The sequence below is a fragment of the Phalacrocorax carbo genome, chromosome 8, assembly GCF_963921805.1.
Source record: "Phalacrocorax carbo chromosome 8, bPhaCar2.1, whole genome shotgun sequence".
NCBI classification, from domain to species: Eukaryota; Metazoa; Chordata; class Aves; order Suliformes; family Phalacrocoracidae; genus Phalacrocorax; species Phalacrocorax carbo.
In genome coordinates, this window is record NC_087520.1 from 1,472,263 (window position 1) to 1,488,674 (window position 16,412).

A 16,412-nucleotide genomic window follows, 5' to 3' on the forward strand; every position below is an offset into this window, starting at 1 on the left:
TATATTGAATCATATTTATTCACATATTGGATATCCTGAGTTAATACGTCTGACAGGGTTGGGTCGGGCGGATTATAAGGTTGCCGAGATATGAAAGTACATGTATTTCCCATAGCACTTGCTGAGCGCAGAAAGGCTCGCCGTAGGTGCACGTAGCATTGTCCTCCCTTCACACGCTTCTGCTGCATGCGTACAGCTTTTCATTTGTTTGTCTACAAAACCAGAAAGAGGGCAAGATGAGCTTCTGCGGAGGCAGCTCTCACCTCTGCAAGAGCACAGGTCACCTCGCCATTCCTCCTGCTTCCCTTGTTTCTGAACTCCTGGCCGTTGCGGTTGATCCAGCTCTCGAAGGGAAAGCCCTTCTCCCCCCCGTCCCTCTCGCCAGCTCACTCGCGGTAGCTGGCGGCGCGGCGGCCCAGGCCGCCTGCTGCGGGCGCGCGCCGAAGAGGGGGTGAGGTCGGCGGTGCTCCCTCGGCCGGGTCCTGCCCGAGCCTGCGCGGAGGCGGCGGCCTCGAGGGCTCCAGACCTGAAGAGCTGGCGCTGGTAAACCCAGGCAGGAAAACGGGAAGCGTTTAGAGCTCCCTTTCGGTCGACAATCCGTTGGGTGTTCACTGCTGCCCGCTCCCGTTTCCACTTCAGGCAGTAGAAGAGGTGCCACCGAATTGCACAGGCACCCCTCAGTCCTCTGGGTCCTTCCCCAGCTAAGCCTCTGCAGGGAAAAGCGACAGAGCAGCCACCGAGGGATTTCAGTGTCCAAGCGGGTAGGGGCGGAGACCGGAGGCTTATTCGGCCCTTCATCAAGGGAGGGGCAAAAATGTATTTTAAATATTTTCTAAAGCCTTACAATAACTGTATATTTATTTTTCTTTATTACATTTCTGGATAGAAATAATAGATTTCAATGGATTAGTGTGTGACTGTCCAGTAAGCTCAACAGCTTGCATTTCAAAACAAGAAAAATGGTGGGTTTTTTTATGGAGGTATGTCTATATCGGCTGGCAATTTTATAATATAATATATGTATTTTTAATATATATACGCACACACAAAATTCAGTTCAAGTTCTTGAAAAGTTTGGCAGCTTAATAAATCTCAGGCTTTAGACCATCATTTAGTGTTTGGAGGTTTATACAACCTGTGATTTTGTAGTATCGTATAACTGTTTCCACAATTTGTGATTAAAAACATGCTTTTGTTGGAGCTGGGGCTATTCCTGTATCAGCTCTGGGCCTCTCTTTGTGTCACAGTGTCCATGGAACTACAGTGAGCAACAGTTGCGTTTGTCAAGTAGCGAACGCCGTTTAATTACTGCCGAGCTGTAGGAAGAAGTTCTTGGAAGCCCTGTGTCTTAGGGTTTCGACTCTGTCTGCAGGCTCATCATCTTCCCTCTTTGCTCCTCTTAGATTTGCGGTCAACCCCTTGGTCTGACTCGTCCTTACAATATTATATACTGTGCTGAATATCCGTATTGGTGGTGGTGGAGTAGAAAGAAAATAACAAGTAATTACAGTTTTATAAGCGATACTTTATCAGTTCTCTTATTCTCTGAATTTTTTCCAAACATTCTTTTGTAACTAATTCTGTGGAGTATCATCTGGTTTTCAGAATACCAGCATATTGTTTACGGATTGTTATTCTTTTATAGACTTAGCTGAACTGCATGACTCACAGCAGTGGTGAAAATCAACACATGCTTTTATCATCAACACGCATCCCCCACGGAATGCGTATGTGCATCCCGTGTACATTACATGGGCTTCCACTGAGCTAAAACTTACAGCTAATGCCCAGCTCGGGCGTTCGTTTCTGAGGTAGCTGGTTACAAAAGCAGAGGAATGTCAGATACTTACCGATCAAGAACACGATGCAAATCGGACTAGATTTACAGTCACTAATGCAGGGTCACTCCAAAAGCGACGAAATGCTGTTAGTCGGCTGCTGAAGCCTCAGTTTGTCTGAATGGCAATAACTGCAAAGGCACTGAAGTGCTGCGATCCGCCCTGTGTCACCGGGAGCTCCCTGGTGCTCCGCGGGCCTCAGCACCGGCTCTGCCTCCTGCGTCGGCGGCTCCTGAGCTGTTGTGGGGCGCCGGCAACTGCCAGACCTCCCAGCTCGCCCTGGGTTACCAGCCCTGGTTGTCGCCAGAGCTCTACCTGCAGACCCCACCAAGTCAGTATGGTTCGGTAGATGGTTTCCGCTGAGAAGAAATGACATGCGACGTCATCGCTAAATGTAATATCTATTTTAATCAGCTAAGTATAGTACCTAGTTCAAGTATTATATCTGGTTTGTGTGTGGGTAAATTACTTCACAAAGTTGCTAAATGCCCTCTGTAGGGACGGGTACCAGTGAAACCGAGCAGGGAGCAAGAAGAGGGCCCCGAAGCCCCTGCTCTTCGCTGGGTGTTTGGTCCGTGACTCGACGCAGATCCTCGGACAGCCTCCCTCCGTGCGGAGCTCTGTGGCAGCTGAGATCATCCGATGCACTCTGGCCAGGAGATCTGCGAGGGGAATGTCTGGGACCTCTTCCCAGACCCTTCGCCGGCACGAAGGACTATCCAGTGAATCAGCTTCCCTCTTGTTCTGACACAGCCTGGATCCGCTGCCCTCCAGGGCATAGTGCAGAGCTCATCTGTGCACTCAAGGCTTCTCCGAAGGGACGGGGGGCTGTGTCCTACTCGCTTTTTTTGAGGGCTGCAGTTTGCATAGCCTTGGTATTACCAAAAATCTGCATGTCTTCATATAGATTCTCAGACTTTGGGTGATGATTGCATTTACAGCAGATAGAAATAAATGACAGGCTGACCCATTTCATAATGTTTATTTTAACCTTCTGCCCAGAAATGGTAATAGTTTTACACAAGGAGAACTGCTGAGCCCTGTCACCGAATGTGTTTAAATTACTCAATTTGAAATATGTAAGATGCCCTTTGATACAACCCAGAGGGGTTACGAGAAAATTTGCCAAACGGCCAAACAGCGGCTTTGTGCCAAGTGCCCTGAGGAACGTCCTACAACTGAACGTCTTACTCTTATTCCTACCTCGTGCAGCTTATCTTGTGTGCGCTCTCTGTGCTCGCTGTTGCTCCTTGATTGTTGGGGTCTAACAGTAACGCCAGTGTTTACAGGTTCACGTACGCCGTGCATGGAGCTGTAGATACCGTTTGCGTGCAAGGCAGTGCCGCACGCGGCCCCGTTACTCTCCGAAGGAAGCGCCCAGCAACGTGCAGCGGGATGTGATGGGGTTTTAGGCTTGTGCTTGGTTTGGGTTTAATACAGTTTCAATAGCTCGTAGTTCTTTTTGGCTTTCAAAACCCATGTGAATTCCTGTCATTCTTAGGTTTTTGCACCTTGAGAAAGGTGCGTGTTTCTTCTTGTTTTCACTTAGGGTTTCTTGTGATGCTTGTGAAGGTACATGATGTAATTCTCTTGCAGGGCTAAGAAAGGGAGAACTGAAAAACGATAGCAGCTTTGGAGGAGTCGGTGCCGTTTCATAAGCAAATCTTACTCTTAACTTAGACTGGAATTCAATTTTGTCTGTGTCTTTGTTTAGATGATAATATTGAGTAAGTGATAACAGAGCTTACTGATGGGTCCTTGGTAGAGAGAGGCTTCCTTTATAACCCTGGGATTCGTATGCCAGGCGTCCCTCGTGCTGCGGTTCCAGGCCAGCGTGTGTTTGAGGTGACCAAGGCAATCGCCCTGAACGGGTTCACTGGAGAAAGCCAAAGGTTGTTTTGCTGTGAGATATATCAACTACTAGCTTGCCATCCGCCTCTACAACCCTTGCTGCTCTTGAATGAAGGGTGGAAAAACTCAGATGTACAATTTTTAGATAGCTAGACATTTAACTAATTTTTATACTTTTATTTCTCAGGCAGAGAATGAATCTACCCTGTATGTACGAACAATGCAAGCATATGCTTATGATTGCCCGAGAGCTAGAACGGCTGCAAGTCTCGTATGAAGAGTATCTCTGCATGAAAACGTTGCTTCTCCTCTCTACAAGTAGGTGAACAGTTCAAATACCTGTGTGAAGAACGTAAGTTTAACTTGCCAGTATTATGAGCCTGCATCTGTAGTTTAAAATTGTGTTGGGTATCTGATGAAGGATTTCCTATAGGGTCCTCTTTTTTTGCAATAAAAGTCAAATTATTCTACTTGGCACCTGACTATACAAGGTTGGCGAAGGAAGTTCTGCTTTTAGCAGGTACAAGACATTCGTGCTAGGATACAGACTCTGTTCAGAACTTTGCAACTCCAGCAGAGAGGCCTAACTCGGGATTGCCGTTTAAAATTCTTCAGAAATACATCACAAACTGGCTGAGTAGTTCAGGACCCAAAGAAATGGGCAAAGCTTTGGCTTCATGGCCATGAAATACTTAAAAACAAACAAACAAACAAAACCCACCCACCACCTGTGAGGAAGTTCTGATCCAGTGAAGCAGTTTCCCCCCCCGAAAAGTTAACAAACTCCCCCAGAAGTTCTTAACATTGTTAAATACAGCTACAGCGTTTTGCATTTGCATGTGAAAAGTATATGGTGGATTTACGACGCGTATCATAAGATGGTGTTTTTTGTGTTTTGACAGGATACGCTGTAGTTAAAACAAGTCACAGATCAGTAAAATTCTGTTGCCTGCCCTGCATGAAAGGTCAAAGTACAGCGTTAAAATAGTCGTTTTAGAATATAGAGAAATGCACTGAGACGCTACGCAAATAACTTCTCCAGTGTTATTTTTACCCTTTATTCATACTCGTCGGTACCTCCTGACGTTTTTCTCCTCGCGCTGTGACCCTGGCTCCGCTGCAGTCGCGGGGCTCTCAGTAGTAAAGAGCCCGTGTGTGCGCGCTGTGAGTAGGTGGGAGCTGGGCACCTTGCCTTGCACCGCGCAGTCTGTCTGAGCAGTTAAAGCCTGTCTGTCCTGGGGAAATCCCATCCCACGCCGATACCCACCGTCCCGCAGGACCGGGAAAGCTGCGCCTGAGGCAGCGACCGTGCCTGTCCTGGAGCCTTGGCCGCTTCTGCCTGAGAGAAGATTATTTTTGGTTTAGTGCAGCGACAGGTATGCCAGTACAGATCAGTAAGAGCGGGAAAGCAAGTAATGATTTTTTTCAGCGTAGTACTTCTACATGATTAAAAGTAAATATTTTTAAAAGTTTAAACAGTTCATTACACCGAGGGCTCAAACATTCCTTATCTGTAATATTTCCAGCGGATAATAACATCAATTCCTATAAACAAACGAGAACTCGGCAGCTTCGGGCTTTTCCCAGGCGAAGGCAGAAGGATCGCGTAAGCCAGCGCTGTACGTGCTGCGAAGCCCCGGGTGATGGGTGCGGGATGCGGTACGCGGCCGCGGCCAGCTCCTCCCGGCTCCGCTGGCCCATCACCTCGGCGGCCTGGCAGGCGCAGCGCAGCCTCGCCTGCCAAGCCCAGAACTGGGACAAGGGCTCTTTTCAGAGGAAACTTTCGGCTCCGCGCTGCCGTGGGCTCTGTAGGAACTTGAAACTTCCCTGAAACTGCAGATTTAAAGCAGTTTCTGAAATCTCTCCCGAAAATTCCTCAAGTGTGTTGGATGTGGTGTAGGCCAACTTTCCTTACAGGAATTGGAAATTTCCTTAAAGGAATTTCCATGGCAGAAACAGTGAAGAGGCAACACTCGTAGAATTAAGCCCATTCACGAGCGAAGTATGGCAAGCACGGGCGTTAACCAGCAGAAGGCCTCTTTGTTACGTTTACAGTGAAAGACAATATATTTTCATGTTTGTTTTTGAGTACGTACATTGTGTAAGTGGTACGTTGTGGAACTTCTGAAAATTGAATAGCTGAAATCTGTATAGCTTTTTAAATACGTGACTTCACAATTTTAATTTATGTTTATTGTGGTTCTGTGTAAGTTTTCCAAGAGAAGAGGAGGAGGAGTAAGACAGGAATCCCACGCAGGTCTAGACATGTATCTCACACATAGACGTAGCTGACAGACCTTTTCCATTTAAGTTATTGAAGCAACAGTTGACATGTTGTCATCTGCTGTGTAGACAAGGCAGACAAGATACTTCACTCCGACATCTCCCGGATGCTGACAGCGTAGAGAGGGTTGGATTTTTTAGGAAGGGAGTGTGATTTAGTGGTCTCTTGCCTCCTCTCTTCCTTCCAGTCGGCTTTGTTTCAGCTCCCTCTCTTCTCTCTCTTCAGCTCTTTCCATTCACTTCACCAAAGTAATCAAAGGCTTCAAATCCAGCATCTGAAGGACCACTGGAGTCCATATGCTTGATTTGCCCTGATTTGTTTACTAGTCCTTGGCCTTAGAAGGACCGTCCCAGTAGGAGAACGGAGGCAGAGGGGCTTAACATGGATTTGAATCTGAATGCAGGCCTTGGTCCCCACACCTTGGGTTTCTAACCCACAACCTCTTGTCCGGCCGGTGCTATCTCGACGTCCCGTCCCTGTTCCAAGAAGCTCTGCCCGAGACCCGAGTCCTCCCCCGCTTGGGCAGTTTGTTGTCCAGTCTCTCTGGTACTGCCTTTGCCTGGACATGTTATCTGATCCATGTCAGGAGGGTTGGAACTAGATGATCTTTCGAGGTCCCTTCTGAGCCAAGCCATCCTGTGACCCTGCCCTCGCTCTTCCCTCAGCACACAGAATTTTTATGGAGTCTTTCCAGTGTCACGATCTCCCCAGACACTCAGATCACGGGAGCTTCAGCCCTGGTGGTTCTTCATCAAGGCAATTCCAGGGCTTAGTGCTGTTGCCTCCATGGCCCGGTTCCCTCCCCTCTACTTCTTGTTGGGTTACCCCTGGGGTTTTTTATTTTTATTCTGCCAGCAGTCCTATGGTACGTGTTCCACGAGTCGACTCTCTCAGTCACCGCTCTCTTCCCTTGTCTCTCAGCTGTCATTTCATTAAGTCCAAGTCCTTTTTCTTTCGGTCATTTTTGTGCAACTAAGGTAAGAGAACTTAAATAATGATGCAATTCATAGATGTATAATGTCTTAAAGGTTCGTGTCAATGTTACAGTTCCGAAGGAAGGCCTGAAGAGTCAATCTTTGTTTGAAGAAATCCGTATGACGTACGTTAAAGAGCTGGGAAAGGCCATAGTGAAAAGAGAAGGGAACTCAAGCCAGAACTGGCAGCGATTTTATCAACTGACTAAACTGTTGGACTCTATGCATGATGTAAGTTCTTAAACGAATGCTGTAGACATGCCAGATGAATAAGTTGGGTGATACGACAGTAATGTCTCTTCTTGTTTTTGAGTTAAACAGAGAAATCCGGGGGGGGGGTGGGTTTGGTGGGGCAGTGGCAGTCGGTCGGTCGTGCTCCCCTACTGTCTAACTAAAGGCCGGCTGAAAGAGGTGAGCATGGTGCCTTCAGACTACTTTTGCAGTGGACTCTGCAGCAATTAATTTTATAATTAATATAATTAATATAACTTTCAGTCTCTTTTGTTTTCAAAAATGGCGTTCCTTTGAAGTGGGGTAACTCGGAAATTGTAAAAGATTTTGCAGTAGTAGCAGAGATGTGAAGTTTAAAAACAGTGTTACCTCAGAGTCAAACTGTTCAAGAATCTATGCAATTGTTTGAAATTGCGTTAAAATAACGTATCGGTGCTAATTTTAGTATTAGTAGTGGTCTAATTTTGCAAGGAATTTCAGAATTCAGGCCGTCTCCGTTTCGGGTACATACTCTAAATTGTGCACATAGTACAAAGCAGTCCAAGCCATGTCGAAGCTGGGTGAGGAAAGGGAAACTTTGAGACCTCAGCGTTGCTCTTCGTTTCTAGTTAGTGCACCCAGCACCTGGAACGGTCTTATTAAGCTTATCCATAGGGGTGCTGTTTATGTGCTAGAACGGGAATTGATAGAAACCCTCTTCCGTATTTATGAAGACCTCGCGCGACGTGTTCGCTTGTTTTGTGTTCGAATGCCGTGTCCGAGAGCGACCCGCGGAACGAGGACAACGGCGGAGGTCTGCCCTGCCTGGCGGGCGTTGCTGCCCGGGGCGGGGGGCTGCTCAGGGTAGCCGGCACGCCAGCGCCGGCCCGCGCCGCGGCGGGGTGGCGGGGGGGAAGGATGGAGGTGAAGAGTTCCTTCTGTATGTCTTCGTGTGAAAGTAATCCTTGGCTTTGTCGCTTGTAGGTGGTTGAAAATCTTCTGAGCTTTTGCTTCCAGACATTTTTGGATAAATCCACGAGTATTGAGTTCCCAGATATGTTGGCAGAAATCATCAGCAATCAGATGCCAAAATACTCAAATGGAAATATCAAGAAGCTCTTATTTCATCAAAAGTGACTGCCTTAACACAAAAGGGTTGCCTTAAGAAAACGTCAAATGATAGCTTTTTTTTTTTTTTTTTGTAAAGAAAAAAACCTACCAGACTTGTTAATTTTGTCCTTGCAGCGGTGTTTCTTTTGTAATTATGCACTACATGTGGTTTACAGAGGGCCAAGATTTAGGCTATAGAAGCAGCGTAATTTCTCACATTTGGTAAAAAGCTGGGGAGAAAGAAAAGGAAAGTAAACCTTATTTGTCAGAAATTACGTGTCTCCCCTTGTGCAACATCCATGGAAGCATCAAAACCACCGGTGACAAGATCTGAGGCTGTGTTACAAACATTCTGCTAATTAATTTCTGCAGTTGGCTGGAGACAATTTTCTAGGCTTTTTTTTTTTTTTTTTCCTTATTTTAGTAAAGTGTTTTGGAATTATTTTTTTTTTTTTTTAAAGTTAAGGTAGCATTTTTGGTTTATGCATGTAACCTGAAGAAAGTTTACAAGTGTATATCAGAAAAGGGAAGTTGTGCCTTTTATAGCTATTACTGTCTGGTTTTAGCAATTTCCTTTATATACCGTGAACGAAGCTTGTTCATTTTTTCTTACATAATTTTTTTGTAATACTTCAAGATGCCTATTGTACAGCTGGTTTTTTAAGGTGGGGCAGCTCGTAGCTTTCCTAAATGACCTCTAGACATTAATCCTTGAGTATATTCATGTGAAAATGGGTTGGGCTTTTCTAACCTAATAGCTTTCAACTGTCAAAGCGACCGTGAAAATTTGGCATTTTTTAAGGGCCAGGGTGGGTGGGAGAACACTCTCAAATCTAATTTAAATAGACGCGAATGAAACAAATACTTTTGGTATACGCGCAAAAGTGTTGGATATGCAGATTCATAGCAAATTAACCCAGTCCTAACTGGATGTAAACGAGCAGGTTGTTTTATATATTGAAAAAAAAAAAAAAGCCTGATTTTTTGCATATAATGCAACAGCCATAACTACAAGAGTCGTGGGCTGCATTGATGCCAAGAAGATCAGTCCTGACTGCCCATCAGGAAATTTTCAGGAAAATATGCATAGCTTAAGAAAAGTTTACTTCTGTGTGGAGAAACTCACATTTTCTATACACTTTAAATCGATCATCATCCAAGTATATACGGGGAAATGCCATCGACTTAAGAGGCAGGCGTGTAATTATGCCCAGTGGTTTGGTTTTGTTCTGTTTTCTTGTGTCGATTCTAGAAACCTTTTCTTCGGCGAGATGTTTACCGGCCCGCGGGCAGTAAAGCAGAGCAGCTGCGCTGGCTGACCGTGACTCTGGATATACAGGCTCCCAACTCGTGTGGTTAGAGACCCATTTTCACATCTCCACCTGCCACTGACTGGCTCATCCTCTTTCCTGAGAGCAGGAAAGCTCCGCTACTGATTCCGTGGTCTTAGAGTCGTATGTCGAACTTTCTGTCCTTGTAAGGCTGCATCCCTTCATATCGAATTACTAGTGTGCCATAAAATTACCATAGGTCTTGTGAATTTCTCCTTGTTGGCCATTGATAACTGTATTTTAAAACGTTTAGAAGCTGTAGTAGCCTTTTCTACGCGCACCTTAACGATTTTCTGTATCTCAAAATGGAAATATTTGCTAAGCCACTCTAAAATTTGATTTTTACTCAAAGTGGCCAGGTTATTTGTGTAATAGAAATGAGAAAGATCGTCTGATGAAATACAAAACCTAATATATTTTTATATTTAGTTATAGTTTCAAATATGTATAATCGGTATATTCGCTCATCTGAGAAAAGAAGGGAAGGGCTACTGCAGCTTTAAAAGCAATTTATTAAATGATTGTAAAATAGCTTGTATAGTGTATAATAAGGATGATTTTTAGATGACAGATTGCTTTATCATGATACATGTAATTATATTTTTTGTAGGGGTCACAAATATGCTGAATGGTAACCCGTACAAGTTGTGGTTTGTCTGGAGGCAGTTCTGAAGGCATCGGCGTTTAGCATCCAAAGAAGTACTCTGTTTAGAAAGGAAAAAAAAAAAAAAACAAAACAAAACAAACCAACCGGTGTTCAGTGGCTATTTCTAGGGATTTTCCGTTTCTCGAATCACTGTGTTAAAACTGGAGTTGGCGCCGGGATGGAATACTCCTATCTGTAGGGTTGGTTACCATTCACGATTCGTTGCTAAATCCGACCTCCGCTGCAAAAAAGGTTAAGCCGGGAGGAGGGGTGCGCGCGAGCACGCCTGCACCTCCGAGCGCGCGGGGCCGGCGTCGCAATCAGCCTGCACGCCGCCGCAACAGCACCGAAAAATTTGGCAATAATACGCATACAGGTACCAGCAATATGTAAATATAGCGATAGGTTGTTCACAATACGCTCGTACGTTTCTATTGTCAGCCAGAGTTTGTTTCCAAGTGAAATGGGAAACTAAATTTTCATCCTTTCTTAATTCTCTTTTTGAATGTTATAGCTATTAAAGACAGATACTATATTCAGTACTTTGGCGTAAAACATCGTCTTTAATAAAAAAAAAAAAAAAAGGAATCATTCTCTTCTCTTCGAACGATCTGTAAAGAACACGTATGTTTTGTAGCAGCTAAGGTAAAGTTCAGTATTTTGATTCTAACTTTCGACCCAACTCGATGCCGAGATTCACGCAACCCGTTCGAGATACAGATAGGAGTTTCCCCGCTGTGTGCTTTCAGGTGGGCTCTTCAGTTCCAAGGAAAACCGCTCTTGCTTTAGAGAACGTTTTTAACCCTCGCACCCCCAGATACCTCAGTTAGCGCCTGCGTGGAGGAGCGAGCGTGTGCGTGCGTGCGCCTGGGGGGGTGAGCGTGCACGTCCGCCAACGCCTCCGCCTTCGCATGCGCAAAGATCCAAAACCTTGCGTTGCCGGCAGAAAAGTAACTTCGGTGACCGCGAACAAATCATCACCTGCAGAGAACTGAGAACCCAGGAGGAGAGAGGCTCTCTACCCCCTTTTTGTCTATACGCCTGTATATTCATTTTCAGTCCATGGATTTAAGGAAAGAAAAGAGAAAAAAAAAAACAAACCATAAGGAAGCTGTGATGTTAGAAGAAAGCAATCGTCCTGTACGTGCTGTTAAGTTTTTGAACTTCACGATTAAAAATCTGTAGTGCTTTAGTAAGCAGTGAGAAGTCCGTGTTCTGTGTATCCGTAGTCCTTGTAGCAGTGGGTAGTATCTGCACTCTGGATAAAGCAGGGAGAATTCTGACTTCGTCTCTTCAGTGCCTTATCACAAAGTGCACGCATCCGACCGAGGGACGGCCGCCGCCGGCCGCTCAGGACGCGCGGGGAGCGGCCTTACCGAGGGGCAGCGCCGGGGCATCGCCCCCCGCGGCGGCGGCAGGAGCGGAGGTGTCCTCGGGGGCTTTGCAGCGGGCAGGGAGGGGAGAGGGCGCGAGGGGGCTGGGAGCAGGTGCCGACTGACGCCGAAAATGGGACCTCGCCATTTCTCACAGAAAAGAAAAAGGTAGAAAACGGGGCAGTGCCTGGATGAATCCTCTTGCCCGTAGGCGAACTTCAGCGAGGGCGGGCTTCAGGGTCATACTTAGAGCGAGATTTTTAAGAGACTCTCTGTACTATATAGGCGTTAAGCTCTATCCTTAGTCCGCTCTGCAGCCAGGCGTTGCTGAGCCGTCGATGTTGCATAGGAACCAAATTTTCAGGAAAGAATTGGGGCCTCTACGAGAGCAAGAGGCGCTCGTTTTCGGATGAAAGGCTGTGTGTATGAAAATATCCCCCACCTCCAACTAACTCGCGTAACAGCATAGAGTCAGTAATGCGTCATTATTCTATTTTGTATATTAAACGAAAGATATATACTGGGGACAAATCCTATATCATACCGGTGTATGGCATTATTAAAAAAAAAAAAAAAAATCATTATTTTTATCACAGTAATTTTAAACAGCATAAAAAAAAAAAATTTAAACCAGTGACTCCTGTTTAAAAATAAAAGTTGTAGTTTTTTATTCATGCTGAATAATTCTGTAGTAACAAGTCTGTAGTTTTCACCTACTCAGTGAAATGTTGGACTGTAAAAGCTTGTGTGGAGTTGTTGAACATTTATTTTTTCATTTAAATTTGCTGTTCGGGTAATACAAAGCCACACATCTGTACAGAAGTTGCGGTAAATGTGAGCCATTTACAGCAATGCCGAATAATGGACAGAAACCATATAATAAAATTCTGCTTTTTTCATTAAACGGCTCCAAAATGCTTTTGTGGGGTTGTCGCCGTGCGCCTGGGAAGGGTCGGTTCTGACGACTGAGTTCGTTTACGTTGTTTTGATTATTCACCTCCTAGGCAAAAAATTATTTATACTAAAGCTAATTGCTGCTGTAGTTAAGTTCTAGAGCGGGAGCATTTCTGATAATTAAGTTCAGATGAACCATTTAATTGCAAATCATTACTTGCCTTTCCCGAACGTTGCTGGGTTTGCGGTCGCCTTCATACGGCCCGTGTCCCGGAGGGGAATCTGTACCTCGGGTTTCTAATCAAATCCAAAGCAGGTCTGGGCATCCGAGCAGCGCACGCGTCAGGGGGTAGGCGTAAAGCCGTCAGGCCAACTAAAGTAAGAAAAACAGCAGCAAGTGTATTTAGAAAAAAAAAAATTAGAATTGATTTAAAATCTGCTTGCTTATTGCCGTGTTTCTTGGCGGAATGTCGGTAAGAGCTCCTGGCCGAGGCAGGCGCCGGCTGCCCAAAGTTAGCGGTCGAAGGAAAATACAGCACAAAAGCTTCACGTTTGCCGTCCGTGGCTGCCTTCGTACCTTTTCAGGCACAATTTCACCTCGTGGAGTGGCCCGAAGGTGGGCTGCGGTAAAGGGCGGCGGCACCGGGGGGTCGGCGGCGGCCGGGCCCCCTCCCGGCTGGAGCCGGGGCGCGGTTCCCATCCTCCGCAGGGGCTGTGCTTGCTCGGGTGCTCTCGGGGCTGGCTGCCCGCTGGGCTGCGCCCCGGTCGCCTCGAAACCCTCCCTCGGGGGACGGGGCGTCTGGTCTGTTGGGGCTTGTGTGATGTGGGGGTGTCTGCGTGGGGTGTTGCTCTGCCTGGGTAGGCAGGGCCCCCCGACAGCCCGGCCAGGGGCCAGAGAGGGGGCTCGGGGGGCAGGGCTGGGGCGCCCATCCTTGGAAGGGGTGCCGGGCCGCAGGAATTCAGTCCGAGGGGTCAGACTGCCCTTGGGCAGTGGGACGGGACCCTGCGTAACGAGGTCGTAACTTCCCGAAAGCAGAATTTAACCAAAACTGTGAAGAAAAAGTCTTTCCTAAATGAGCAACGCTGAAAAACGCTGTCGGGCTGTGGATGGGTGGTGAAGGCACCGCGCTTAGCGTGCAGGCGGCTCACGCGGCCGTAACCCTCCGTTCCTGCCGTGTGACCAGCTGGATTTTTAAAAGGCAACTTCTCTTCAAACCACCAGTAAATAAAATCTTCAAACCACCAGTAAATAAAACTGCTGAATTTTTTTTTCCAGAGCATAGCTCACACCTTTACCCCCTTTGGATAGCGGTGTGGGATCCGAGCTATAATAAAATCTCATTTAATAGCAATATAAAATGCCAATTTCCCAGCAGGGAACCATTTCTTTGAATTGTTTGCAATTAAGACAAAGGCTTACATAAATTCCACTTCGGTACTTTCCAAGCTAGGTGGCTGTAGATCGGGGCCAGGCAACACAGGAACAGGATTTGTGATAACTGCATTAATTTGTGGAAAGGTGCTGTCAGGAGAAACATCAGGTGTTGAGAAGAAATAACTGCTTTATGGCTACAGCACCAACTCACGGTCGCCACGGACCGCCGTTACTAGCTGTCCTCCCGTTCCACCCAAAATCCTGATTGCTCCTGTTGCATTTCCAAAACTACATCAGAAAGCAGCTGTGACCCAAGTGGTACAAAAGCAGAGCCCATTTCGTTGCAGGGTTTCTGCACCTCTCCCGGGCAACCCCCCCACCCCCCCCACCCCCATGTCGGCTGTTGCTTGGAGCCCCCCAAGGGGACGGGATGGTGGGTGGGTGCTGAGCTGCAGGGAGGCGGGCGGCCCCCCCTTGTGCCACGGCACGTTGCAAAGCTGCCTCGGGCTCTATCTTCATCCTCCAGGATGAAAACAAGCATGAGATTGAAATTTGTGATTTTTGTTTTGTTCACATTATCCCCATAAAATGATGGAATTTCAGACTGGTTTGGAAAAGATGCCATTAAATGCCATTTTTACAGTTTTGTTGCTCAAGATTTCCCAGCGCGAGCACTCCTGACTTCGTGCTTGCCGCTGGGGGAGCCCCCAGCGTGCGGGTTTGTCCTCAGCCGTTCCCCCGCTGCAGTGTGAGTTTGCGCTGTGCTGCGGGCACGCGGAGGGGTTTGCTACGTAAGGTGCAAGTAGTGGGATTTTACCAAAAAAAAAAAAAAGACTGCCCGGCTGCACAGTTGCTCGCTGGCCCACAGCGGGCCCCGAGACCTCCCTGGTGCTGGTGCTCTTGCCACGCTCCGCTGGGGGCCTGGCCTTGGAGGGTACCCGGGACCCCTCAGGCTCAGGCTCTGCAGTGCTGCCGTAGGGATCCCTACGCTTTCAAGGCCATAAATCCAAGATTTAGTCACTGCTGGCTCCTTCAGGTGGGCGGCCTCTCACTCTGGAGGGGCCTCTTTCTGCCGGTACCGGTGCCGCATCCCCAGCAACCAGGGAGCAGCTCGATGCCGGTCCTTGGGCTGCCACCGCTCGCCCTGTCCCCGGCTTAGCCCCAGCCCCAAGGGAGCCGCACGCTCAGACCAGCCCAGGATGAGGCCCCTGGGCTCCCTGGTGCCGCTGAACCTGCCGAGCCCACCGGCAGCGATGCGCGGGCCCACCAGACCATCTCCCGTGCTGCGGGGGGTGCTCCCCGAAGCCCAGGCCGGCTCCATCCAGCGCCCCTCTGGTCATCGCCCCGCTGCCCTGACCCCAGCGCTCCCTGCGGCTCTGCCAGCAGCGGGCGGCGACAACCGAAGCTTGCCGGACTTGCCACAGGACGGTGACCCCCTTGCCGGGACAACTGGCTTGCTGTGTCCGCCTGCGTTCGGGGGGTCTCTGCCGATGCCCCTCAGCACTGCCCGGGCAGAGGGGCTGCGGGGCTGAGCTCCCGGCGACCACCCTCCCTGCCTGCTCGGCCCCCGCCCGTGGCCGTGCTGAGCCCCAGGAGAAGGTGGCCCCATGTGTAATGGGAGCAGAAATCGGTCACACACGCCTTTGGGGGGGCCTTTGCTGGGGGGCAAAGCAACGGGGTCACAGCCCACCGGGTACCCGGCGTTGGACCACGTGGGGCACCGGGCGCATCGCTTCCACAGGGTCACACGGCAGCAAGTTTGGTTTGTTTCCTTATCACGCTTAGTGATAATTTCACTTATTGGTGAACCTTAAAATATTACACAGAGTACATGTACATTTTAAAATAAAAAAGTCTAAATATTCAACTTGTCAAAGTGTGACTAGAGGAGCGGTAACCAGAGAAACCCTCCAAAGGGGGTTAAAGGTGTGCTGATCTCAAGTGCCCAAGCCCCTGGAATAGCTGATAAAGACGTGCGCCGAAGCACAACTGGAGGAGCGGTGATGGTGGTAAAGAGTCAATACTCCATAGGCTTGGCAGAGCCCCAAAGCATAATTAAGGATATTCTCCAAGGTCACGACAGGGAACTTAAAGTTTAAAAAAAAAAACAAAAAACAAACAAGTAAGTGGAACCCTTCTAATCATAAGCTCTGTTGATTCAAGATCAAACCACATGAAAAGATTGAGGGGGGGAAACTGCTGATGCAGCAGCTAATACGGGCAGTAATTGCATTGCTAATGCGACAGGACGGGGTTACGCTTTCTGCTTGATGTGGTACGTGCTGCAAAAAGTGACCCATTGTGCCCAGTGACGTGAAGTGGGCACGGCTGGGAGCCGGCTTTCAGCGGCCAGAGCTGCAAGGGCAGGAGGAGGGAGGCGAGCAGGACTTGGATCCCCTCCCAGCCTGCTGCCAAGCGCGGCTTCTGCTCCCCCCGGCAGCTCAGAAAAGCCGTGCTTGCTTTTTTTTTCCCTAACACTTGCTGGGAGGTTTTTTGGTTTTGGCTCGAGCGGGATGTTTCTTTGTT

At 47.9% G+C, this 16,412-nt stretch overlaps 1 protein-coding gene across 6 annotated transcripts in view; it reads left to right on the top strand.

Moving 5' to 3' along the window:
- The window catches only part of NR3C1 (nuclear receptor subfamily 3 group C member 1), a 71,453-nt gene extending 60,109 nt beyond the window's left edge, over window positions 1–11,344 (top strand). For 5 of the 6 annotated variants that reach the window (XM_064458229.1, XM_064458233.1, XM_064458232.1 and 2 more), the window contains exons 7-9: window positions 3,877–4,007; window positions 7,021–7,178; window positions 8,142–11,344. In XM_064458229.1, coding sequence (XP_064314299.1) covers window positions 3,877–4,007; window positions 7,021–7,178; window positions 8,142–8,294 — 442 coding nt within the window. In that variant the 3' untranslated portion in view covers window positions 8,295–11,344. The remainder of the gene's footprint in view (window positions 1–3,876; window positions 4,008–7,020; window positions 7,179–8,141) is intronic. The other variant, XR_010374128.1, reaches the window with a different exon arrangement.
- Window positions 11,345–16,412: the final 5,068 nt, after the last annotated feature.